We start from the raw sequence: 25,292 nt of genomic DNA on the forward strand, positions 1-25,292 counted from the left end.
GGACTCTGCGTTACGAAGGGGCTGAGCATTATCATCTTGATCATCCCAGCAACATTCAGCTCTGCCGCCTGGCCAGATTACAGAGGAAACCACTACATACAGCATTCTAAAGGCAGCGTGGAACTCAAACCCTGCTAAGCCACTGGACTGACTTGCACACACCAGAATTATACACAGCGTAGTAACTTGTTGCTCATTTGTACTCTCCAATCATACACAAACACGCACTTCTAGCTGGTACTACCATTTATTTCAAGAAGTCACTATCACACTTTGTATATAATACAAATGTTTATATACATTGTATATGCACTTCAAAATAGGAAATCATTGCTAAGTATACCATATGTATAACATATAAGAATACATATGTTTAACAACATGTTTGTAGACACCAGTTGTATTCTTGAATACATTTTCTGCTGCATATTTTGGCATATGCTTTGGTCCCGTGTATATAAAATACCTGTATTCAATGAGTACTCTGCCTTTCCTCCTATTTTGAACAAGTTTCCACTACTAATGTTCTCATCAAAAATTACCATTCCCTTTGCCTTCTGGCGATCCACATATTCTACTTTATACACACATGAAGATTTCCATGGAGATTTCCAAACACTTGGAGATCTGGATATACTTGGTGATCATGAGTAATTCCATTTGTTGGGAGGACAGCAGGGATGCTGCTCAATATGTTAACATGACATTTTCTCAGTGGGTGTTTGAAGAAATGCAGGGAAGAAAGAAGTGGCATTGAGCAGCCATCTCTCGATAGTCACTCAACAGCTAGCACCAGGATTGTGGTGCTACTCCACTAGACCAAGAAGAAATAACCTGAAGAAATGGAAGCAAAAAGGAAGCTGGCTAGGTTCATCAGGGGAGATTCTTCACCTAATGTAAGGAAAGTTCATTTGGGAACCAAACTGAAACACTGCAGATACCTGTACTGAGAAAAGAGAGGAAGGCTCTGCTTAAGCATCTCAGAGCTGTAAGACAAGATACAAGTTCAGTTATAAGGCAGGTCTTTGGCTTTCCCTGTTTTGTGTCTGCTCAAGGATCAGCTCTTACAGCTTCCTCAATACTTTATTCAATTCCAAGACAATTCCCTATCCTTATATACAGAACTGGCTAGAAACGCACAGAGGACTATAGCCACTCAGTCCTGGCAACAGGGATGCTGTGCACAGGATCTGCTCAAGAGAAAGAATCACATCATTCCACCAAGAACAGCTACTCCCATGGCTCCTAACACCAAACGGGCACTCAACGAGCCCCAGAGGAACTAAAGTACAACTAAACAGGACATCCCCTCCACATCCAGCCACAGAACACTGACACATCATGTGTTACTACAATCCATTAGCTCAGAAACACAGGAAACGGTAACAGAACGTGGAGTCAGTTTTTGATGAGACTAGAATTGAAGTCAATTTGTTCTTCCTGGATAGGAAGTCGGCAGCTGTTTTCTTCTGAAAGACAGGTAATAAAACATAAGATACAATAAATAAGTGTACAGAGCAGAAAGAGCAGGGAAAGAGAAGCCAGGGACTTTCCTAGTTTCATGGATGGTGAGGCACCTACAGATGACATTTGGGTCAGCGCCTGTCTTTCCAGTCAGGGCTAGGAAACATCAAGTGTCAGGAACAGTGAAAATACACTTTACCATTACTCTATGAATGGAACATGAGGCAGCTGTGGGCTGACTCAAGAGCTAAACTACTGCTTGATTCTGAATACAGAGGTCAGCTCTTCTCAGTCAAACCTTTCTTCTGTTTGCAGGAGATACTTTAAGGCTGTTCACTTCTATGTCGGCAAAAGATTTCACAATACACTCTTCTAAAGTCTGTTGATTCTGGATCTTCTCTGTACTGAATAGAATTTCCTGCACAAAATCATTACACCATTTTTGCAGGGACTAAGGGCTAGCTTAGAAAGCTGGGAAGAGCTAAAAACAGAGAGAGAATCCTTCTGCATGACGACGAGCAAGGGAATCCATGCTCTATAAGAACTGAAACATTGAATTGAAACAACTGACATTCAGCGCATAAGGACTACATAGAGGATCAACTACTGTTGGATGTCACTGTGCTACCTGGCAAAGTAGGCTTCATTGTGACTGAAACAATTAGTAAAGTTCAAACAAGGGGCCCTGACTATTCTCTCCTATACATTTTTCCATATAAAAAGAAACTCACCATTATGGTTGTTTCTATGGGGCCTCCTCTTGGTCTCCTTTTTGGCTGCTTGGATAATCAACAGGAGGATGGACATTCCACTCACCATGAGCAATATCAGACAAATAAAGATAAGTGATACAGACCCTGTAAGAAAAACAGAAGAACACCACACTAAGAAAGATTCATGGCTCTAATGGGAGTTTCCATGGCTTCCCAGATTCAAAAGGAACCTAGATGTCCCGAAGTACCCCTGAACCACTCAGCCTACACAAAATCCCAGCTGCCAAGCTGACGGGGAAGTAACGTGAAAACCTGTGTCTCACTGAAGACTGTATAAAATACAGATATAGCTTCTGAGAAAGAGTGTGGTTTCATTTCCATTAAATTCCTGGCAAGCTCTAGTAATAAAGAGAGAGACTACACTTGGTCATTCCCTCTCCTTACCCCAGTTAGTCGCCATGGGGCTGTTTGTATCCAAACAAATGGAAGGAATCAGGCTGGGTCTGGATGGTGAGAACGCTGCAGTTGATGTATTATTCTTGTGGTGTGTGGTGGAAAGGTTCAAAGCAGGTGTTGTACTCTGAGAGGCAGTTGCCTGTGGGATCTGGCTGCTGCAAACAGCATCATCTGTTTTCGTCCCTGGTCGAAGAGTCCTTTTCCCAAGAAGGCTGCAGCTAAAGATGTAAGACAAATCAGTGTTATTTTCAAACAGTTGTAGTAATGACTTTAATGCAGGTTTTCTCTACACACCATGATTTAGGCAGCAACTGCTATAGAAGTAAACTGAAAGTAAGCATAGAATGTTGCTCTGAACATACTGGATCAGTGATACATACTTGGTCCAAGGTTGACACTTCTCATAACCCCCTATGGAATAAGACCCTTCAGGACATGGTAAGCATTCTAGAAAAAAAGAAAGAGGCAGAATTTGAGGTCAGTTAGCAACATAATTGTACGACAGCTAAACAGTAACTACACTAACAGCTTATACTAGTAGTCTAGCTTTTAGACCAGAGCCAAGAAAACCCATATAGCCTCTAAAATCTATAGCCACTGAGTCAGAAGTATCATAACATGCTTAGTGGTCCATTTTAGTCTGCAATGGGCAAGGTTTCCTGATCTCTCTACTGACTGATTATGGATATTAACAAGAGAGCATTAAGATTTCTGACAGCTCAGGAATCACAGAGCAACAGTCCACACAACCACCCTGCTGCAACACTCGTGTGGAGATACCAATGAGACAAATGACAATAGCTTTTACATTAGAAATAACAACCTTCTTAAGTGGGAGCAAGAGTTTGGAGTCTGACACACCACTAACTTACCATGTCTCAGTTTGCTTCTGGCATCTGGCATATAACCTGCCACACACTTACAAATTCTGTCAGAGGTCTTCTCACACTTCTTCACTTCCACACTCCCCTTTCCTAGCAACAGTGGAATAAAGGGCAAGTGATAAACAAGAAGTTAAGGAATTAAATAACAGAATTATTCAGTGTCTATCTGTTGTGTGCAGAAACAACTGCAGAGAATAGTTTATTAACAATTCTGAAGACACCAGTTTTCCGGCAGTACAAGCCTGCTTCTCTCTGAAGACTCAACCATCAGCTATTGAAACGATAACCCAGTTCTGGACTTGGCTGTCTCAAGTGACAGGCTTTACGGCATCATAAGCCTTTGAGGGGCATGCAAAGAAAAGAAAGCATAGGAAGACCCGATTGCTTCCCCAAAACCCAAAATCAAGGGCCCGCTATAAGCTGACTTACTAGTGTTGCAGACTGTACAAACATGGCAGAACTCGAGATTGTGCTTACTACTGAAGTATTCATCTTTACAGGGGACACAGACTGTGTCTGTTGTTGAAGTGCAGCGGTAGCTCATTTCTTCACCTAAAACAAGGACAAGGAAGCACTGATTATTAGCTGAAGGAAACGCTCTTTGTTTTCATGCATTAGAATGGAAGAGTGCCCAGAAACTAACAGTTCCACTTACAACTCTGGCTGAAAACATTCAGCAGATTTAAATAGGCTGGAATCCGCAAAAGTTTTGACCCATTGCATCACTGCAAATTAAGCAGCTAAAAGGGGCTACAAGGGCCTGATGACAGGCTTTTAGCTGGAAATATGGCTGATCTCCAATGTAATACAATGGCTTTAAGACCGACCCTACATTCCCTTGCAAGACAAATCAAGCAATTCAACCCAAAGCGATCCCAAACAGGTACAGAAGATGGCAATGGACTGCTCAGGTTTGCAGTTAAAATTCATTAGTGAAGCAGCCAAGTATAAATGGTTGGAGAATCTCCTGCTGACATTCTGAAAGCCCATTAGGCATGAAAGAATGTGGTTGTATTTTAATCTGTATTGGCACCTAACAATATCAAAGATGTTACTAGCTCCATTTCACGAACAGCAAGACACAATGCAAGGCATTTGTTACCATTCCAGACAGTATGCCTGTATCATAAGAGGCATATAGAAATGAGCTCTGAGAGCTAGCACCAACAAATTCCAAACTGAATGATACTCAGTACTTACACGGAGGTTCAGATTAATGTGCTAGGATGACAAGGTCTGCGTGCCCAAACTGAAACAGCAAGTTACCAGTGGAGTTTGGAAAAGGTGTCAAGTATGTTCCTCCTATCTCACTAGCTTCTCTCCATGCAGGAATGACAGACAGTTTTAATTACTTGGGGGTTTACAGTTGAGCTTAAATACATCCTTATTCTCACAGACCTTTCCTTTCATTTTGGTTCTCCATTTCCCCATTCTGCAGGTAACAATGAGCATCAAGTCTCTTGCTCACTCTAATTTTCTCCGTGTTTTAGTGAGTACTATCAGTGGCAAAACACAGGAGGTTTTTAATGACTACAATATTGTAATACACTTCTATATCTTTATTCTCTACACAACCTATGACGACACGTTTCCCCAACAGCGGCAGATTTGCCAACAGACACAATTTACGCTCCCCCTAGGCACGTACATGTACCCTTCTTTTAATACAGTCAACACTGACAGTACTACAAGTAATCCCTTACGTTAAGAGGGCTGTCCTCCAAAAGCAGTATTACCTGTTAACTGTTGTTACTCTTCATCACCGAGTAATTTCTATAATGAAATCCCAACTATTAGAGTATTTGAGGTTTGCTATTTTGCATTCGTGCCTCTTAATATTGCACTGCCTTCAGAGATACTCAGATTGTGGGGAAATAACATGCAAACCCCAAAATTCAGCCTCATTCAGTTTCGACAAGAACGGAGGATGCTCACATTTCCTGTCAAGTTATGCTTTCCTAATCTCTGCTATGAATCAAGCGTATTTTTTTCCTTTAAAACCCACCAAGTCTTATGTAGCATAAACTTTGCTTCAAAAGATAAGCTTCAAAAACATCTGCAGCAACAGAATTAAATACCTAAAGTTCTCCATTAGACAAGATTTCTGAGCTTCTTTATGCAATAGGTAAAAGACAGTAACATAAATGCTCTTGAGAGCATTTATATAAAACATGAACATCTTTTCTCAGCTAATACTCCCACAATAAAATGCACCAGACTGACACATTAAGGAAGCAGTCACACAAAAGAAGTTAAAGAACATGTAGCTCTTCCAAAGGGGGTTCCTAAATTTAGTATGTTATGGAAATAATCTTTGTCAGTCTAGACTGATTGAAAGTCTCATCAAATGCTTTTTCACCATGTTATGCTTCCTACATCTGAACGATATTTCCGTCAAGCTGTATTTTATTAACTGATAGCTATTATATTGAGCAAGTATAAGCAACATCCAAAATCACTTACCAGGGGCACACTCCTTGCAGCATTTGTCACGAAAAGGATATTGATGTTCTTTGCATTTCAATCCCAAGCAGTGGCTAATACTGACTGCCAGCAGCAACAACCAAACAGTAGAAAAACGGGAGTAAAATCTTACAGCTCCCATAATACTATTGTCCCAGCTAAATTCTGATAGCTGCAAACTCTAGGAGAAGAGATTGTAACTCACTGGTGATCAGAACAAGTTCATATGTCAGTTGCTCGGAAATTCCCAGCTTGTGTTCCACGCCCCCATCCTTTTTCCCACTCCCACCCCTCCCTTACCTATTTTTGGCAGTTCACAACTAAAATATACTTAGGCAAAAAAGACAATATGGTGAACAGCATTTGGAAAGAGTTTCTATTCGTAGCTTTAAAACAGAGAGCCTTCAGCCAGGTACATACCTCTCTACGTAGAACAGAATTAAACACAGCCCTTGAATGCCAGGAGAGCTAAAGAGATGATCCATGTGACTGTAAAGAGGAGTATTAAAGCAATACAGAGGTAATGCCTGAAAACCTTCACATATGAAAGCCACAGGTAAAATGAAACAGAGCCCACATGGGCTTCCTCCTTAAAAGGCAAAGCACAGATTAGCTCCCCTTGCTCTCACTCTTAACAGCAGACCCGTAACTTTCACTGCGGCATAAAAACCCAACATTGTTAATACTCTGTTGTTTCTCTTCTCAGGAAGAGTGTGGAATCACAAATTGTCAGTCATCTTGATACTGCCCTCAGGAGCTAGCAAAAGCTACAAAGAAGCATTTACAGTCTCCTTTTCAACTCTGTATCAGACACCCTGCATTGCCGCTAAAGAAAAGGAAGCTCCAACTCCAAAACGGATACTTTTGGAGAGAGAGACGCTATTTCCTCCCATGGAATTAAATGTTCCAGCAGAGGCGTGCTGTATGACAGCAAAGGATGCCATATTCACGTACCAGCTGCTTCTGATGTCTATTTTGTTCCACAGAAGCATGTTAACTCTGGAATACAAACCCCAGGCAGATTCTCCATCCAGCTGTGCAAGCCAGCAACAGGATAGCAAAGGAGCATGCTGGCAAGGCAGTCCTGCCCTCACCTACCACAAGCACATGGAGAAAGTAGTGATCACACTTGGAACTAGGGGTTTTAATCTTTCCAGGCTCACTATTAGAATTTTACTCATTTGATCTTATTGATCTCAGATCCGAATTTTAGGTCTTCTAGTTCTAAGAGACCTGAGCAACTTCTATGAAAAGGCCCACGTTAACAAGACATCCTGCAGTGATCAAAGATGCTGTGTTAACAGCAGTTAAACACAGCCAGACCCACTCTTCCCACTGCAAGATTACACTCAATGCCATTTAAGTGGGTTTATACCTCATTACTCAAATCATTCCCTCAGCAATATTCAACCAGACTCCCTCCCCCAGCAATCTTTCAGACTTTACCTAGTGAATAATTACTGACTTACTGAATTAGAACCTGAAAATGCAAACTGCCATGATGTTCACAAAAAAGGTAAGGTTAAAAACTTGTGCACATTTAAACTGAAAGCTCCCAAAACAGTAGAGCAGCCATGATGACGCATTGATATTTTTGTTACAGATACTTAAATACAAATTAAATGCTCATTTAATAAATCCATCTTCAGAATTCAACCTTTACGTATGGCATCATTAAGTGTTACGAGGTTTGATATTGCCAGATCCCTTTACATGGGGGATATAATTTACTATTATTCAAGTAAATAAGACAGGGAGAGAACACGGTGATTATCTCATAGCATTTCACATCTAGCACACTCCTTGGCTGGATTTTCACCAAAGCAAACTAACCCCTCCCAAATGCTGCCTGGCATTCCCACGGGGATCATGTGCACCACAGGCTGCTCTCAAAAGAGAGCCTTGATGCAGCTACTTGGGTTGTAGAAGGGAGCATCATAGAAGTGACTTGAACCATGGTATGGGTCAGAAATAAGACCCATTTCTGCTTTCATTTAATGCAAGTGTATCATTTTTTACTACAGATACTTATTCTAGCTATTCTATACAAGCTTAAAGATGAAATTGAATCCATGAGAACATAGCCTTCACATACCAAGTCCTATTAAGAGTAGGCAGATTATCTTTCTTCATGTACACAGGCAAAAAGCATGAAACTCAAAAGCACTCCTTAATAAAAGGCTTTAAAGAGAAAGCCACTGGATTCCTTAGGGATTACAGGCAAGTAAGGGTTTTCCAATGGGAAAGGACCCAGCAGAATCTGAGAAAGACTGAGTGCACATAAAACACTTGAAGGTTCTTTAAAAATAAGTCTACAGACAACCTGGAATAGTCTGAATTTCTAAGACAGGAATAAATTTCATGTACCTCCAAATCTCACCATGCAGTCCACTTTATCCTTACAGCTGTTAGTTAAGAAGCGATCCTGATTTCTGGCAGAGAAAAACAAAACACGGTAAGGTGCGGAACTCCATGCATACACTAAAAAAGGGGGGGGGTTGGCAGCTGTTCCTCAAGTTTCAGATTTATCAGCTGCAACAACACTACATACTTCAGTATTTTTGCAGTTGCTAGCTAAATACTGTGGTACCTTGTATTTCCCAAGGGGTTCCATGCTCACATTATCAGAAGATTAAGACTGTGTATGCATAATCTTTGCCTCTATTGACAAAGTTCCTCCTATTTCAGCTGCAAACTGGAACTTGCTTTCTGAGCAGCAAGTGTGACAAGATGGAACTTGTCCATTCAAATTATATCTAACTAACTGAACTGTACAAACAACTGGAGTATAACGCAAGGACGCAGCCCAGACATTTATACAATTATCAACTGATATTGCTAAAACCTTTGTCTTGACTAGATTGTGAACAAAACACTCGCAAAACTATGTTCACGCGCTTCATTTTGTTTAGTTTGAAGTGCAGGTCACTGCGTATTTTAACCAAGGCTTTATAAGTAACAGCAAAGCAAAAGCTAGACCTTTTGCCAGTCAGTCTAAACCAGCCCTCCCTATGACTTGTATTAAGCATCACATTTTTAGACACGGGTTTGTCTATACGAAAATCTCACTAACCTGCAACCAAGTGCACATGGAGCGCTGGTAACGGGTGGACGGGAGCAGAGTCTGACTTACATGGCAGATGCTCTGAGCTCATTTCAACATGAGCTTATCAGCTGAAGTTATCCCATTTACCCAACCTTACAGTTCTTTCAAAAGTCTTATTTTGTACTCTGGAGAATTCCAGTTTTTCCTATTCACTGACAAACCTAAACCCAGCAACATTTCCAAAGCACAGAGAAAAGTATTTAATGAGAAAAAGATAGAAGTGTATATAAAAAGACTCTGATACAAGCCACTTCACAAAAATAACCAAAAAAATCCAATAAAAAAAAAGAGAGAGGGAATAGTGAAACAGAAACAGACAGCAATACTTATATTTACATTATATTAAGAGAATAAATTTAATCAAATATAACATCTCACTTGGTTTTCAGGCAACCCTTCCAAAAGAGGGGTTGTTACAGTAAAGATGGAACCAGAGTAAAAATACATTTTCTGTTTTAGACAGTAGTGGATATGACCCTTGTGTTGCAAGATGCTTTCAGAGACTACCCAAAACCAGACAGATTAAAAAGGTTCCCAAGCGCTGACTGTACATTGCTCTGGCGGGAGCAGTTCAAAAGCAAAGCCTGTATTTCTGCCAGCTTCATCATACACAAGTTCATCAGCATCATTCATTTGGACAGAGGCAAGTAAGTTTAGTAGGTTTAACAATGAACTCCAGTCAAGTAGTAACCATACACCTAAGGGAATCCTACTGCTCTCTCCAATGTCTTTAAGTCCACAAAGAAACCTTCCACATCGCTTCATTTTAGAATGAAATCTGATTTTGAAATACATAAGCCGTTTTCCCACATTCCCAGTGCAGTCACAAACTCAAATCCTGCCACACTATAAAACCAGTTTTCCTTTTCAACCAGAAGCAGAACAGCTTCTCTCCAACATTTAAAGTAAGTTCTTCCCCACAGCTCCTAGGAATAGTTTAGCAATGGAGAGAGAACTTATTAAAAAGTATTAAATCCTCAACAATACACAAGTAGGTTGAGACACACTGAGAAAAATCCTAGCAAATCAGTCTACACATGGATACTCTCACAGGGCCAAAACACATGTATGTGAACCACAACTGCCTTTACGAAAGCCAGCATCTCTCAGTGTTATTTGTGATTTCCATGGATCAGCAGCTATGAGGGCAACAAGAAGAGTTAAATAGTTAAGCCTCCACCAAACATGATTAACCAAAAGCAGCTGAAACTTCAGCGGGATTAACTGTACAAACCAGGGTGAACTCATGTAGTCCAGGACCCGCCCCATCATTTACGGTCATTTTCTTCCCTCATACCGAAGGCAACAGTGCTGTAGATCTTATGTACGGACGGACTATGTTTTAGTCTAGGACAACACACTGTAGGCATATAACACAGATAGCAGCAAAGTAACTTTGTCTGTTTGGGAGTTGGACTTCTTTTCCTTTTTTTCCTGGGGTTTTATTTTTTTGAAAACAAGAAAGTGCTTCAGAGCTCTGGAAAAGCGAGCAGGATCAGAACTCCTCATGGACATTACGTGCATAGTCCATAAGCTTGCTGCCTGTGAAGTACTCGCTGTATTTCAGGATCTCTTCCAGCTCTAAGTGATGGTTTTGATTTTCATCTGCTACTGCTATCATTTGCTTCGCTTCATTTAGGGCATTGTATTCATTCATAGGATCCATATATTCCTAAAGCAAATAAGAAAACGATTGTCAATGACTAAGCACAACGTTCCTACACATCAGAATGATGAACCTTAGCTCTAGATAAGCTTCAGCAATTATGAGACCAACTAAGCCATCCCAAAGTGAACATAAGTCATGGAAAAAAGTGGTAGCACAGCTTTTTAACGGGCTTGCTTCTGTTCTCTTTGCTATTTTTCCATTCATTGCTCCCTTGGCTGTTCTAACAGAAATCCAGATTTTCTCACAGCTTATGTCAAAGTCTACAATAAAAATATCTTTGACGTACTGGTTGAAAACTGAACTATCAAATCTGGTGGGGTTTTGTGAAGAAATGCCAATTCAAAATGAAAAAGTGGCATGCTACTGATCTGCATGACCAATACAGATGTATTTTCTTGTTTCTTACATATGTTTTTAGAATGATGTTGGATTTAAAACTGTCTTGCTTCATTTTAAACCTACAGGCAGACATTCTGAGGTCAAGTCTCAGAAACAAAGCATTCTGCTCCTTTACCTAACCTGAAACAGATAAATCGTTTCCAAGCAGTGCACTTTTAGCTCATGATGTAAAAGACTTAAGATCATCTTCAGTTCTTTCCAGACGTGACATATGTAAGAGCATGTGTCTATGTGCAGACACGTATACAAAGACTTCACACTAAAATGGCTATTTTTAGAAGAAAATTATCCATTAAAAGGTTTTAACATTGACTATGTTACAAAACAACTGTTTATCCATACTACCACTATGTTCATACCCACGTTATTTGCATCCTGAGCTTTTGACTTTCAACATTCACCCTGTCTCAGGGAGAAGATGAACATTTGAGAGGTTCTCCTTTCACCTGCCTATGCTGCAGTATGAATTCTGCTACTCAAAGTATATTCCTGCAGCCAGAAAGGGAAAAAAGCCAGAAGTGAACCACAAACCTCTTCCATTGGCCACAAAACTGCCACAACTACAGGGTGCAAAGTATTTTGTGTTGTTTCATAGACTCTTCTGCAGACAGAATTAATAGAAGAAAGGGTTTTGAAAAACACTCTAAAAGAGATCTCTGCTATTTTCTAGGCTCCTGGGCCCCAAGGTTTGCTGGTCATTGGGGCTTTTATGGTTTATTTTGGGGTTGTTTTCTTTAATACATAAGTTGCCCGTTACTCCTTTTGCAGCTGAAAGTATGACTCACTGCCCATTACCCAGGGCACCTGATGAAGGTTGTGACTTGCTTTCATATGCTCCATACCCATGTAAGTGTCTCTGTGACAAAAAAAAACTAAAAGCATACCTGTGAATAACAGTTAGGATACAAAAACTTCCCCTCTGCTTTAACAAAAAGTATAACACTATCTGCAAGCACTACAGAACTATACTATAATCCATAGTAGACACACACACTGCACTGTTAATTCAAATATTTTTGGACGTCATACTCTCTAAAACAGTTTCAATCCTGTATTTAAAATCCTGCTATTGGCTTTATAAGCACTAGAACTGTTTGAGGAAGACTTACCTCCAGCTCTTCCATTGTGACAATACCATCGTGGTTAGCATCAATCACCTCCTCAAATTCCTTTCTCCTGTCTTTTACCCAGTCATCATCAATATCTTGAGCTTGCTGGTTCTCTACAGTACCAACAGGCAATGAAATGAACTCTGAAAGGGTGAGTTTCTTATCTCCGTCTTGATCTACAACAGAAGGACAGAGGAAGTGAAAAGTGTCTGCTGAATGCCCACTGAGAAATTCCTTCCTGTCTGAGATGTCACTGGTACAGTCTGCCTGGTTCCAGCAGTCCACAACCCTGACTGTAGCAGAGAATAGTTTCCATTTATAGCTTTGGATAGCCAAAACTTCTCTGCGTTATGGCATACATACAATGTTTTAGAAGGCTAAAAAACATAGGAACAGACGAATCAATAAGAGGCTTTCTGGATCTGAAGGACACACCAGGCGGCAAGTTAAGCCTTTTTCTTTTTTAATCTACAATCCACGCAACAGACATTTCTTGCAGCTGTATCCAGTCTCCCCTCGTGTTAACATTCACATAAATTACCCCTCACAAATGACTGTACTGGAGTTGGTTTGGCTGTGTGCTTCACATAAGTATCACTGGAAAGTCTTCATATTTTTGAAGCTAACAACTAGCAAAGTCATAGCTCTCTTTCTCTTTACTCCAGGTGTTCTAACCGTTTAAATAAGCATCACTAGTGACTCAATAGGAAAAAAAAGTGCCAATACTTATGAATTTAAGAAAAAAAATACTATTTTCTTAGGAACTTCAACCATTACTTTCCACATTCAGGACTGTACATCCCAATTCTTGCTCAGTTGCTGGGCTGGGGAAATATGAAACTATAACTGCCCTCCTCATGGAGCACTCACATGAATGTATTTTACAGTATGTTACTACTTACAAAACCTTTTCTACTGTTGCTACAGTGACCCTCCAGTGCAGAAGCACTTCAGAGTGATGCAGCATCAGCTGAACTTCTTTGTAGAAGTATTCAGTGTATCTTTCTAATATACAATAAATATTGTGCTGTTCTTTAACATCCAGAGACTAGTCTTGAGAGAGGCACGGACATCTCCAGAGATGACAGCATTAACAGTTTGTTTTTCTTACTGACCACATTACAAAGCATGTAGAACAGAGCAATTAAGATATGCCAAAATTTCAGATAGACCCATGACAGTGCAATGACCTAACACCTACCCAATAAAATGGTTTGCAATTAAACAACTCTCAAGAAAGAGAGTTGGCATACCCAAATCTCGGATGATTTCTTTCACCATGAACTTCAGCATCCCCCTACTATGCTCTGGATGGAGAAATGACAAGAACTCTTCTTCATTCAACATCAGATCAGGAGGTGGGTTGTCAGCTTGGTACCACCGATCCTTCAGGTTATCTAGAACTTCCTGTGCTAGAAATGTAAGAAGAAGATTAAAGCTATCATGTTCAATCTACTTAAAGTTCTTCAAATATAACTTCCTCTGACACTGAATTGTTTAAGCAAGGATGACCAGCTCAACACCCAGGGAAAGCAGGAAAACAAAATGCAATTAGTTTAGTCTAGTTTGTGCTAGCAAAGGTCCTTTAACCAAATAACCAAACTGAAATTAGGGATGAAAGCAAAGATTTAACTACACCAGTATCAAACCTCAGCATATCAAGTGAAAAGTATCATCCTACCAGCACTGTTAGCTGGTTCTGGTAGGAGGTATGAATAATCCAACTTGCTCTCCATTCTTAATTTCATATTTTGAAGCCCATTACCAACAGAAAACTTTTGCCTGCCTGAATACCAGTAGTACCTTAGTACCTTTCTTCTGAACAAAACATCTTTTTTTTCTACATTTTTTCTACATTATGTGTACTTAATGGTCCCGAACATAACTAAACAGGGAAAAAACACCTGTGTGCAGGGTATTCTTTTTCTGGTGTAGGCATTTTCTAAATGACACAGTGGAAAAAATACTGCCTGTAACACACGCTGCGTATCTGCAAACTACACTAACAAACACAAAGCTGAAGCAATTGCTGCTCGCAAGTCTTAAAAACACTCTGAAAGACTACAGTCTTCATACAAACTTTTTTTATTACTTTAATAAACTATCTTAAATAGCTCCTGCATGCTCTTGGTTGCTGAGTTTACACTACTAATTGCAATAATACAGTTGCAATGAAGAGTTAAGTCTTCAGTGAATGTTTTGTTGTGAAGAGTGAAGAAAACCTTCAGAGACTGAATATGAATCTTAGGGCAAGCTTGTAAAAGGCAAGTTTTAGTTACGCCAAGGACATAAGTAACCACAGAATAAACAAATCACTTGCTTATGGTCTTCCAGTGTAGCCAACCCCAACTGTTAGAAGTCACAAGTCAGTCTCCCTTTTGCCTACCTTTCCTACTCGGCCTTAAACGAAACTCAACTGTCAGTCATCACTGAAACCTTTATTTAACCCTAAGTTAAATGAAGTTGTGTCCCTAGTTTTGCCCTGGCACCCAAACTGCAGCATGCTTCTGTGCAGGACTCAGAACATACCTTAAGATCCACAAGTTGTTCTTTTTTATTATACGGGCCAAAACAAAAGTACCTTTACATTGCATTATAGCATGAAAACAAGTTGTGCCTATCCTCCTCAGCAAGCAGTAGACAACTAATGTGACTTTCCCAAACAATGCTTGCTACCTAGGTAGAAAGAAGATTATGTACCCATTTCCCTTATTCAGCAAATCTTTAATCTGATGAGCATTCCTGTAAACTGCAGTTAACCACACTGCCATAGAATACGCTGCACAGGTGTTTTCCCTGCCAGAAAACTCAAAGGCCCATTTGCATTTTAGTTGCTTTTTGATAAATGGAAAATATAACAACATAACCCACTTTAAAATGACTAATTCCTGCAAGGAAAGGCTAAGGTTGCGTGCTTTACTTAACAGTAAGTTTAAAAACCCTTTTAGATGGCGAGGCAGAGAGATTACTTTCTTGTTGCCAAGTTTATAACAAGCCAGATTCAATCGAAAGTTTCAGAAGTAATAAGGAAGAAACAATCTCACTAACCTAAAAAATCATTCTCTATAAAGAAAACTCAGATGAAATAACTGCTAGGCAACCTTCTGCTATTCCAGTATGCTCTGCAGTGCCTAAGCCCGCACCTATTTAAACGTAACACTGGTAGCACATGCACCCCTTCTCAATTTTAGAACAGAATTCTTTATAGCAGGTCCCTTTCGTTTGGAGCAAGAAGGGTCCTAGCTCCTCAATTAACAATGTAAAGGTTCACAGACAACACAGGTCTGACAAATTTTGGCAGACTCTTAAATGTAACTACCTGAGAATTATTCAAACAGGCAGTAACAATTAAGCAATTAATTTTTTTTTAGTGTTAAGGTAGATTTGAGTTAGAAAGAAATCTAGTGTTTCTGTGTAATGATTTACACAGTCTGTATTTGTGAAGAAGCAGAATAACGAAACATTAATCTCATTTTAAGAACAGTTTTGACACTCAGGTTTTAGGAATGTAAAAGAAAAACATACACCAACGCTCTGCACTTACTTTCTTCATCTATTTTCAACTCTTCATTATTTTTGATCTTCTCTGCAATCTCTTTTTCATTAAAGCCTTTGCTTGCCAAAAATTTAATTTTATATTCATCCCAGGACACATGGCCTGTAAGAAAGAGCCATATCTCAGACACGGTATCACATGCTTAACAACAAACTTTCTTATCACTTAAAATAGTAGGTGCTAAATTCTTTTGGCTCACCTCTATAACCATCACATTAAGCTTTATGAATGGCAATATGAAAATTATCACCTAATTTATGTTTTAGGCCACACAGGCCTTGTGAAAATAAGCCATTTTTGTCACCATCCTTACCCCATCCCTGGCAGAGCCATAATTTCCTATGACCACAAGTGAAATAACACAACAGACAATACAGAACTACCACTCTGACTGGAGCACGTTACTTCTTTGCTTTATTGTCTTGTGTAGGGATCAAATCTCATGATTACATGCAGACCAAAAGAACTTGCATTTTGTCACAGCACATTTGAAGAGCAGGTTTGGCTACTGGCAAGAGACTGAAGACATCATCAGGAGATGGAGGAAATCATTCATCTTACCATCACCATCAGGGTCCACAGCTCGGAAGTGCATTTTATTCTCTTCCACAGCTTCCTGGAAGTGTTCATCTGTCTTTTCCATGATCCAGCGCTGCATCTCTTTGGCACCTATCTTTTTATCATTATTTATATCCACCCTGCAGATGAACAGCAAACAAGAATTAGATTTGGAGACTGACGGGGACAAAGATGTAATGTATTTTTAGATTGTAACTTATATACTTTATTCAACAGTAATATAGGTTGCTATAGAAAAGAGTATTTATAACCCTCTCTGAGAAGGTGTTTATATTTCAAAGAATGTACAAGTAGCAAGTTAGTCCTTTATTTCGTAATTAAACTTAAGTCATTACAACACCTAGGTTACTACCCAGTGAAAAGCATTCAGCCATACTTCACTTTGGTGTAAGTTAACTCATTTCAATATTAGGTTTTTCAGTAAATTTCTGAAGTACAGGAAACCAGAAATACACCAAATTAGTTTATTTCATATTAGTTCAGAACTGCCAACTGCCAGCTGCTGCAGACTGTCATGACTGAAAAATTTCTTCTCTAACATTACCTCAATTTATCTTTCTAAGTCCTTTTTACCTTTATCTTCCAAGAGCTGCCTCCCTGTGCCTGCCTAGGTGTCAACTGCCACAACCATTAAAAACAAGCAAAATGGTACTTCTGCCAAGAAAGGATGGACCAGGCAATCCTTAAGGTCCCTCCCAACCTGGTATTCTGTGATTCTATGAAAATATAGAGCAAGGACTTCCAAACTGTTTAATACTTTGAGCTACAGAACTAAACTTTTTCTACCCGACTGACCGCTTGGCTTTGCAAGCGAAGATTTGGGAAGGGCTTTAACCACGAATACTACAAGCACGATGACCAAGGGCATGTGGGGTATCCAAATCTGGTAGGAAAAAAAAGGCTGCTTAGGCAATCAGGAAGTGTCCGACCACGACTGTCAACTCCTGAGCTAACTCGAGTTACCCATGCACTGGTCCACCCACATAAAACGTTGGATCTGCAGCTTCCCATGCGCTTTGTCACCTACCGCTTGGACCCTCACCTGTCCATACAGACAAGTGAGAATAAGCCCTTCCAGCCTGCACAGTGGATTTAGGTGAAACGCAGCTAAATTATCAGTAAACATCCAATCTGACAACCCATTTTATTCCTTGATGGACTACCAATACTGCTTTATTGTACTCAGATGCACTGCCACACCAGCAATTCCATTAATGGGTATTTCATTAAAATGCAATAATACACAAATTACAGTTGAAGACCAAACACAAAACCATAACATGCCACTTCAAAGGTTTGTTTTTTCTGAGGATATCATTAAGTATTTATTCTGAAACAATACATTATTTAAAATCAAAAAGCCATCACTAACACTTAGGAGGCAAGATTCTATTTAGAGCACACCAAAAACACTCTTGTTCAATAAGAACAACAAACCACCATAAACACACACACAAAAGAAGAGGGGAAAAAAAAAAAAGACAAACACACACAAAAAAACAGCTTAACTTTGGCTTTTTTATCTGTTTGTGTTGCTGTCTTAGCAGTACTTAAGTGTTATCATTGAAATTCAAGTTATTAAATGTGATTTCCTTTTAAATGTCAACTAAATGTTAAAAGCTTAAGCCAAATAACTCTAATCTTCTACAATACTTAGCTCTAAGAATAAATACAGAAAGAGTGGGTTTAAATATTGTATCACATCTTTCCTCACACATACGAGCACGTTCATTATTAGTAACTTTTCAGTATGACAAGACCAGTAAAATGGCCACACTCCACTCCCACCACCCTGCACGTGCACGTGAATAAATGTGGAGCGTGATATGGAACAGGTACCGTCAAAAATGAGCAGAGAAAACAAAGCATTTCTCCCTCAACATTTAACATCCTAGTTTCCTTAGATCAAAGCTATCAAACTCACTAGTCTCTAACTGTACTTTCCATATAAATGACATTGTAACTGGGGACAAAGGTAAGAAACATCCCATTTATTGCTCTTGTAGGTCATGAAAGTATACCTCTGTTCTGCTACCAGAGAGCACAAGAAGTCTCCAGTGACTCAGATTTTCATGAACTAAAAGACATTCACTGTACAAGGGGAGCTGAAATCCTTCTGCTGGCCATAAACAGCACTTCTGCTTCCAAGAGTCATAAATGACTGTATGAAATAGCAGATGTGGTCCTGCTGCGAGGTTACCACCTAAGGCAATAAAAACAAAAGACTGGCCATGCTTCCTCAGGTAACCATCTCATACAGAACAGGCTACTGAAAACGTTTCCACTAGTAATGGCAAGCTTAGATAATTACACGTGGCTGAACAATCTCATACTGGGAAGTCATGGAAAATCGATTTTAACACTGAGATGGGCAATCAGTTTTCTAAGGCAGACAGGCCTGAGCACACAAAGGATGCGAGTAAAGAGTGGTACCTTCTAACATGCTCCTTAAAAAAAAAAGGCCAAAGAACAAGTACTGGCAAGAAAGAATTTAAGATCAAGAAAACAAGAGGAATCCAAGCAAGGGTATCTTGCCAATTTACAACATACTGGGGGGAGCAGGAAGGCAGTGTTCTTACCCAGAGGACTAACGATAACTATTTCCTTGAGTATCTAATGTGTATCACTTTAGAATTGGTTTGTTTCATCCAAATAATGAAACACAGATCCAGGATTTTTTTAAGAACAGAAAACAAAGCAAAGCTCTACTTTAGATGGTAGGTTGCAAAATGCATTGGATGTACATTTAAATGTGTGGGTTAGGAAAAACACAAATCAGGATGCACCCGTCACTTAAAAGCTTCCAATGGCATAAAGCATAAACAGGTTTTTAACTGATTAACACAAATCTAATCTAAACCAAAGATATTAAAACGGGAATACTTAAAATGTCACTTCATTCTTTATTCTACCTGCTATTGTCCAACATTGGCTGTCATTACCAGCACCTTCCCACCACAGACAGAATGCATACCAGTAGAAATAAATGCTGTGGCAGACTACAAGGCAAACTGAAATTAAGAAAGGGGGCATGGATATTACCCAAACCACTCTCCCCTTGTAGTCCAAAGACAAAGAGTCCCAGCTGTGGAGTCTATCAGAGCTACACTTACAAGCACTGGGGGATTCAGGAGTTCTGCTTTAGGAAAGACTAAGTTTATGACTTTTAAACAAGGGGAATGAAAACCAAAAAGCCTCTGTACACCACAGGAGCAAGCGGAAGGCTATTTAAGCCTGCGTCCTGATGAACGACCATCAGGGTAAGGCACTTGGCTAACACAAAGCTTTCCATTTTTAAATCGCCACTAGGACAGCTACCCAATAGCTGAAAACATCAGCAAAATGCAACTGATAGAAGGCTATGCAACTTTCAGACTCACAGAGGTAACTCCATCACCACAAACACACTCTGTCAGAAAGTACACACATTACAGACTTCTTCACTTCATCAGTTTTGTTCAGTACATGCAATTTAATTTACAAGTTGTGACCCTCAGAAGCACCAAACTGAAGCCTAGTACCCAATGCCATTGATTTAGCAAAATCAGCATTACCATAAACACACCTGATTGCTTTCAATATCCTTCCACCTCCCCTGCTATCAACACCCACCTTCACAAGCCAAACTACACCATACAGTAACACAATAGAGAACCCACAGATTCCAGGCTGATTTAAACTATATCAGTGAAGACAAATTTAGACTTACTAGTTTTCCACAGACGTTCATACTATTTCTCTTTTCAGCCTTTAAGAGTGTGTCTAGAAAGCAAGTGAATTCCTCAGAGTGCTCTTCTACATTTCTAATCTGATCATCTGATGGAATGTAATTATATCCGAGTGAAGTTGATCTTGAATCCAACTGCTTTTAAGCTGCTTAAGACTCTTTCATCACAAAGAGGCAGAAATGGAGTTTGCAATTTGTGAATGACAATCACTAACCACCCGTTAAGTGTTTCCAATAAACATACAGCAATAAAGAAAATGAAATCTTTTGAGCACAATCTTAATTTTTGGATATATCCTACCAATGAAGTGAGTGGTCAGAAGCGCAGACACAGTAATAAAGGATTCTGCTCTATATGAGAAAGGCACTCTGGTTTGCCTGTTTGATTTACCAACTTTATTCAGGAGAACACCAATGTTATAACTGATATTTTTTCCCTGTTAATGAAAAGTTTGCATTCAAGTGCATCCCCACACCATCATGAGCATTAAAAGCACCGATGTAATCGAAACTGTTCTAATAAAATTAATCCTCCATTGCAAAAAGGCAAACAAAGCAAATTCTGCCACCTATTGCCTAAAATATGCACTGACTTCGATTTCCAATTCCATTACTTTAAGTGACCTCCAAGCACCTGACAGTTCATCAGCTCACACAAACCTTACCTAGCACAAGAAACGCTTTAAAAAAGAAAAAATGCTTGAATGTCTAGAATTCAGTATTTTTACACCAAGATATGGACACAGGCTTTGAAAAGGCTACAAAAAGAAAAAACTAATCTTTCTATTCTCATGCTTCATTCTCTTTTCTAAATTCTAAAGAATTAAATGTTAACAACGCTTCATACAGAAAACTGTCACATGGATTTCCACATTCTTGGTATATGCAGTTAGGCACAAGTATTTTTACCCTTCATGTACTTCATTCAAACACTGACACTTTAGACACTCAGCATCTACTAGGAAGTTTTATGAACAGAAAGTAACTGTTAAGTTTATTTACCACACTCTCACCCGTATATCAGTATGTTTTATCATACCATTCCATTCTCACTCCTGAGGACGGTTTACACAGATACGGTAATACCTTAGTAACAAGAACACAGTGCTTACAGTATTCTGCTTTCCCCCTCATCATCACAGGTTTTGAGCACTACAGAAAAACTTGCAAATTTTACTTGAAATCAGAGAGAGGCTGCACTGCTCGTGGCAACGTACATAAACTTACTTGGAAAAGATGACCATGAGCTTCTTCCTATTTCTTCTGGGTTCTGAGTCTTCCTCAAACTCTTCCATCTCTTTTCCTAGGAAAACTTCTTGATGAAATTCCTTGTTAAGGTGTCCATCCATCTCCATTTTGACCCCGTTCAAGTGATCTGGGGGCAAGATCTCATTCTCATCTTTACTGTCAGCGGGCTTTTCTTTGAGGGCTGAATTATTTGCAGGCCTTGCATAAACATCCATGAGGAGAAATACAAACAGAAGGGACAAATACAGAGATCCCAAACTGCAGAGAAAGGCCTGTCTTGACATCATTTTTTTTTTTTCCTTTTAATTCAAAGTACTGGCTGCTTAAATCTCTGTGAATGGATTAAATGATCTAAAAACAAAAAGGAAAAAGCAGAGACAAATTCAACTCCAGAACATTATATCATTAATAAAACTTCTAAAATCCAGAATCTATACACACATTTCCTATGAAAGAATTAAAAAGCCTGTTAAATAATAAATATGCAACAAGTGATTAACTGTGCTTGTTTTCAGCCTGGACAACTGTAACCTCTGTCAGAGGACTACAGGAAAGATGGAGGGGGACTTTTGACAAGGGCCTGTAGGGATTGGCCAAGTGGGCTTTAAACTGATAGAGGGGAGATGTGGATTAAACATTAGGAAGGAATTCTTCCCTGTTCAAGGCCAGGTTGGACACAGGGGCTTGGAGCAAACTGCTCTAGTGGAAGGTGGCAGGGGGTTGGAACTGGATGAGCTTTAAGCTCTCTCCCAACACAAAACATTCCATGAATTTGGAAAGTCTGAGAGACACAGGGTTATAAAAGCCACCACAGGAAGGGGAGCTGGAAACACGCAGGAAACAGCCGGCAGGAAAAAGCAACCAAAGGGGCGGACCTGTCATGCCCTGCCTGCCGGCGTCTGAAACCCTCTGCCACAGAGGAGTTCGCACACACACACAGGACCCCGTTAGAGCGCTGAGGAGCACAAACCCCCCACAGCCGCGAGTCTCAGCCCCGGGACAGGGAAAACCCACCCGGCCAGCGGGCAGGAGCCACGGATGGAGAAGGGGAGCCTGGCACGCACTCACCGAGAGCTCCGGGTGCCCTTTTCCTGCAGGAGGGGGAAGCAGCCTCCGAGAAGCGAGACGGAACGGGCCCGGCCTCGCTGCCCCGGCGGCTCCGCTCGGAACGACCCCGAGCCCGCTCCCGCCCGACGAGCACGGCCTGAGGGAGCGGGAGGGGGGCGAGGGCGCTGCGCGGGAACTGCGTCAGGACGCCGCGCGTGCGTGAGGGGCGGCCAGCGGCCATCTTGGAGCAGGGCAGAAAGCGCCCTGAGGTGAGGCAGCCGCCATTTTCCTTCACGGCGGGCCCGGTGAGGAGAGCGGGCAGAACTCGCTCAGTGCTGAAGAGCTGAACGTCCTTCCTCACATGGAACCAAATGGGTTGGAAAAGACCTTGGAGATCATCAAGCCCAACCGTTTGCAGCACTGCCAAGGCCACCGCTAACCCATGGCACTGAGGACCTCGTCTACACAGTGTGTGAACACTTGAGGGTCAGTGACTCCCTGAGCACCCTTTGGGGAAGGAACTGTTCCTCAGCTCCATCTAAACCTCCCCTGGTGCAGCTTGAAGCCATTTTTTCTCGTCTATTACTTGTTACTGGAGAGAAAAGACCAACCTCACGTCACTACAACCTCCTTTCAGGCAGTTGGGGAAAGCAGTAAGATCCTTCCTGAGCCTTCTCCAGCCTAAACTCCCCAATTCCCTCAGCCGCTCCTCATCGTTGTGCTCCAGGCCCTTCACCAGCTTTGTTGCCCTTCTCTGGACCTGCTCCAGTGCTGAAGACAGCCTCTCCAAAGCTACCTCAGCAAACCGTGCTCCTTTTTACCTCAGTTAACAATAAAGCAGAACTCCAGGCGTTATAATTCCCTGTCAGGACGCTTTTCCCTGGCCATACGTCCATCTCCAGCTTTGCGCTTATTTCCCACCTATTTTCCTTGGGAGCCCTTAAATTACTGTTTTCTCTACATAATGCGGTATTGGCAGTCCTTATGGAATCAGGACGTTACCTAACACGCAACTCCTTTCACAAGACTACGTGCTAACTGTGCCACAAGGACGAGCAACCGCCACGCACCACAGGGTAACCACCTTTGCTCCCCTGCCTTCCACAGCGCGCCCGGAGCCACAATGGCACCGCCTTGGCTTCACATGCCCTGCTCCAAGATGGCCGCCGCAAGGCGCCGCTGTCTACGGTCAGGTGGTGCGGGGCGCGGCCACGCCTCCTGCTCCTTCCCGTACCAGGCCAGCGGCGAGCGGAGCGGCAGCGGCGGCTGCACACAGCGAGTCCCGGCGGGAGGCCCAGCAGGTACGCGGGAGCCGAACTGGTCCTGTCCCGGCGCTTTCCCGAGGAGAAGCAGGCCGGAGGCATGAAACCACCTCTGAGGCACGGCGAAGCGCGGTGAGGCTTCCCGCAGGAAGCTTGTCCCCTCTCGGCGGCCGTACGCGGCTCGGCCTTCTGCCGTTCCCGCCTAAACCTTGGTGAAGGGGCCTGGAAGGGAGGTCGAGGTCCCGCGGCCATGAAGCCGCTGCGGCTGCTGTGCCGCCACAAGACGGCCCTGGGCCTAGGTGGGCTCTCGCTCTTCGCCGTGGTCCTGCTCTACCTGGCCAAGTGCACCTCCGAGGGCCTCCGTCCTCTGGCAGCCCCCCGCGGGCTCCCGCACAACCAGCCCGCCGCCCTGCCTCCGCGGGGTGCCCGGGGACCGCACCCCCCCGCAGCCCCGCCGCCCTCCCCTCAGGAGACCGCCTTCGTGGCCGTGCTCATCACCAGTGGCCCCAAGTACAGCGAGCGGCGCAGCATCATCCGAAGCACGTGGCTCTCGGGCACAGGGCGCCCACCTCACGATGATGTCTGGAGCCGCTTCGTCATCGGCACAGCGGGGCTCGGGGCAGAGGAGCTCCGTAGCCTGGAGCTGGAGCAGAGCCGGCACAGAGACCTCCTCCTCCTGCCGGAGCTGCGGGATTCCTACGAGAACCTGACTGCTAAAGTCCTGGCCACGTATGTGTGGCTGGATCTGCACCTGGACTTTCAGTTTGCCCTAAAGGCCGATGACGATACCTTTGTCCGCTTGGATGTGCTCGTGGAAGAGCTGAGAGCCAAGGAGCCACGTCGTCTCTACTGGGGCTTCTTTTCCGGCCGCGGTCGAGTGAAATCTGGTGGCAAATGGAAGGAGAGTGCCTGGGTGCTCTGTGACTACTACCTACCCTATGCTCTGGGTGGTGGTTACGTGATTTCTGCCGATCTGGTGCACTATTTGCGTATTAGTAGGGACTACCTGAACATGTGGCAGAGTGAAGATGTCTCCCTGGGCGTGTGGCTGGCTCCCATTGACGTGAAGAGAGTGCACGACCCTCGCTTTGACACTGAGTATAAGTCACGAGGTTGCAACAATAAGTATATAGTAACTCATAAGCAAAGCATTGAGGACATGCTGGAAAAGCACCAGACCCTGGCTAAAGAAGGAAAGCTCTGTAAGGAGGAGGTTAAGCTCAGGCTTTCCTACATGTATGACTGGGGAGTGCCTCCTTCACAGTGTTGCCAAAGGAAGGATGGCATCCCTTGAAAGGCTGAGGAAGGAGAAGGCAGAATGGTGGTGGACTCTTGGTTACTGTTGGGGAGAATCCCAGTAACTAGGGCTTAAAGATTACTCTAAAGATTTTGCACGTTTCATTATGTCACAATCAATGAAACCCTGAAACTCCTAAGAGCTACTGATGTGGGATGATGCAGAGATGCTTAAAAGAAAAAAAGAAATAGATGACAAAAAGCATGGAAAGGCTCAGATGACAGGATTGAAGGCAAGTAACAGGTTGCAAAATTTGGATAGTACAGAAAGTTTGGGGGGGGGGGAATAACTTCAATGAAAAGTCGCTGGAAAA

At 41.9% G+C, this 25,292-nt stretch overlaps 3 protein-coding genes across 5 annotated transcripts; 1 reads left to right on the forward strand and 2 right to left on the reverse strand.

Annotated features, from left to right (window-relative positions):
• Positions 1-228: 228 nt before the first annotated feature.
• TNFRSF4 (TNF receptor superfamily member 4) lies at positions 229-9,255 on the reverse strand. 3 transcript variants are annotated; one of them, XM_061450230.1, is made up of 7 exons: positions 8,348-9,255; positions 3,947-4,069; positions 3,506-3,607; positions 3,014-3,080; positions 2,622-2,851; positions 2,196-2,321; positions 229-1,469 (listed from the first exon to the last, which is right to left on the reverse strand). In XM_061450230.1, exons 1-7 carry the CDS (start codon positions 8,361-8,363, stop codon positions 1,399-1,401), a joined length of 735 nt encoding a protein of 244 aa, XP_061306214.1. In that variant the 5' UTR covers positions 8,364-9,255; the 3' UTR covers positions 229-1,398. The 3 variants fall into 3 exon arrangements, with proteins under 3 accessions (XP_061306214.1, XP_061306213.1, XP_061306215.1); XM_061450229.1 differs by lacking the exon at positions 8,348-9,255 and adding an exon at positions 5,981-7,046; XM_061450231.1 differs by lacking the exon at positions 8,348-9,255 and adding an exon at positions 6,401-7,045.
• Positions 9,256-10,503: 1,248 nt separating this feature from the next.
• SDF4 (stromal cell derived factor 4) lies at positions 10,504-22,708 on the reverse strand. Its single transcript, XM_061450227.1, has 7 exons — positions 22,442-22,708; positions 21,353-21,724; positions 16,381-16,517; positions 15,808-15,921; positions 13,517-13,675; positions 12,264-12,439; positions 10,504-10,758 (listed from the first exon to the last, which is right to left on the reverse strand). Exons 2-7 carry the CDS (start codon positions 21,658-21,660, stop codon positions 10,582-10,584), a joined length of 1,071 nt encoding a protein of 356 aa, XP_061306211.1. The 5' UTR covers positions 21,661-21,724; positions 22,442-22,708; the 3' UTR covers positions 10,504-10,581.
• Positions 22,709-23,863: 1,155 nt separating this feature from the next.
• On the forward strand, positions 23,864-25,254 carry B3GALT6 (beta-1,3-galactosyltransferase 6). Its single transcript, XM_061450228.1, has one exon. It carries the CDS (start codon positions 23,933-23,935, stop codon positions 24,974-24,976), a length of 1,044 nt encoding a protein of 347 aa, XP_061306212.1. The 5' UTR covers positions 23,864-23,932; the 3' UTR covers positions 24,977-25,254.
• Positions 25,255-25,292: the final 38 nt, after the last annotated feature.

The sequence above is a fragment of the Pezoporus flaviventris genome, unplaced genomic scaffold, assembly GCF_033815535.1.
Source record: "Pezoporus flaviventris isolate CSIRO_AGI_PZ_B2104156 unplaced genomic scaffold, CSIRO_AGI_Pfla_v1 ptg000009l, whole genome shotgun sequence".
Lineage (NCBI taxonomy): Eukaryota > Metazoa > Chordata > Aves > Psittaciformes > Psittacidae > Pezoporus > Pezoporus flaviventris.

Coding starts and splice junctions, on each gene's coding strand:
- TNFRSF4 (XM_061450229.1), bottom strand. CDS start 6,122: ATGGGAGCTGTAAGATTTTACTCCCGTTTTTCTACTGTTTGGTTGTTG. Junction 3,608..3,946: donor TTGTACAGTCTGCAACACTA/GTAAGTCAGCTT, acceptor CACTGTTGCTAG/GAAAGGGGAGTGTGGAAGTG. Junction 3,081..3,505: donor CAGAAGCAAACTGAGACATG/GTAAGTTAGTGG, acceptor CTTTTTTTCTAG/AATGCTTACCATGTCCTGAA.
- SDF4 (XM_061450227.1), bottom strand. CDS start 21,660: ATGATGTCAAGACAGGCCTTTCTCTGCAGTTTGGGATCTCTGTATTTG. Junction 16,518..21,352: donor CTCATGGTCATCTTTTCCAA/GTAAGTTTATGT, acceptor GTTCATCTGCAG/GGTGGATATAAATAATGATA. Junction 13,676..15,807: donor GTTGAAAATAGATGAAGAAA/GTAAGTGCAGAG, acceptor TTACATTTCTAG/CACAGGAAGTTCTAGATAAC.
- B3GALT6 (XM_061450228.1), top strand. CDS start 23,933: ATGAAGCCGCTGCGGCTGCTGTGCCGCCACAAGACGGCCCTGGGCCTA.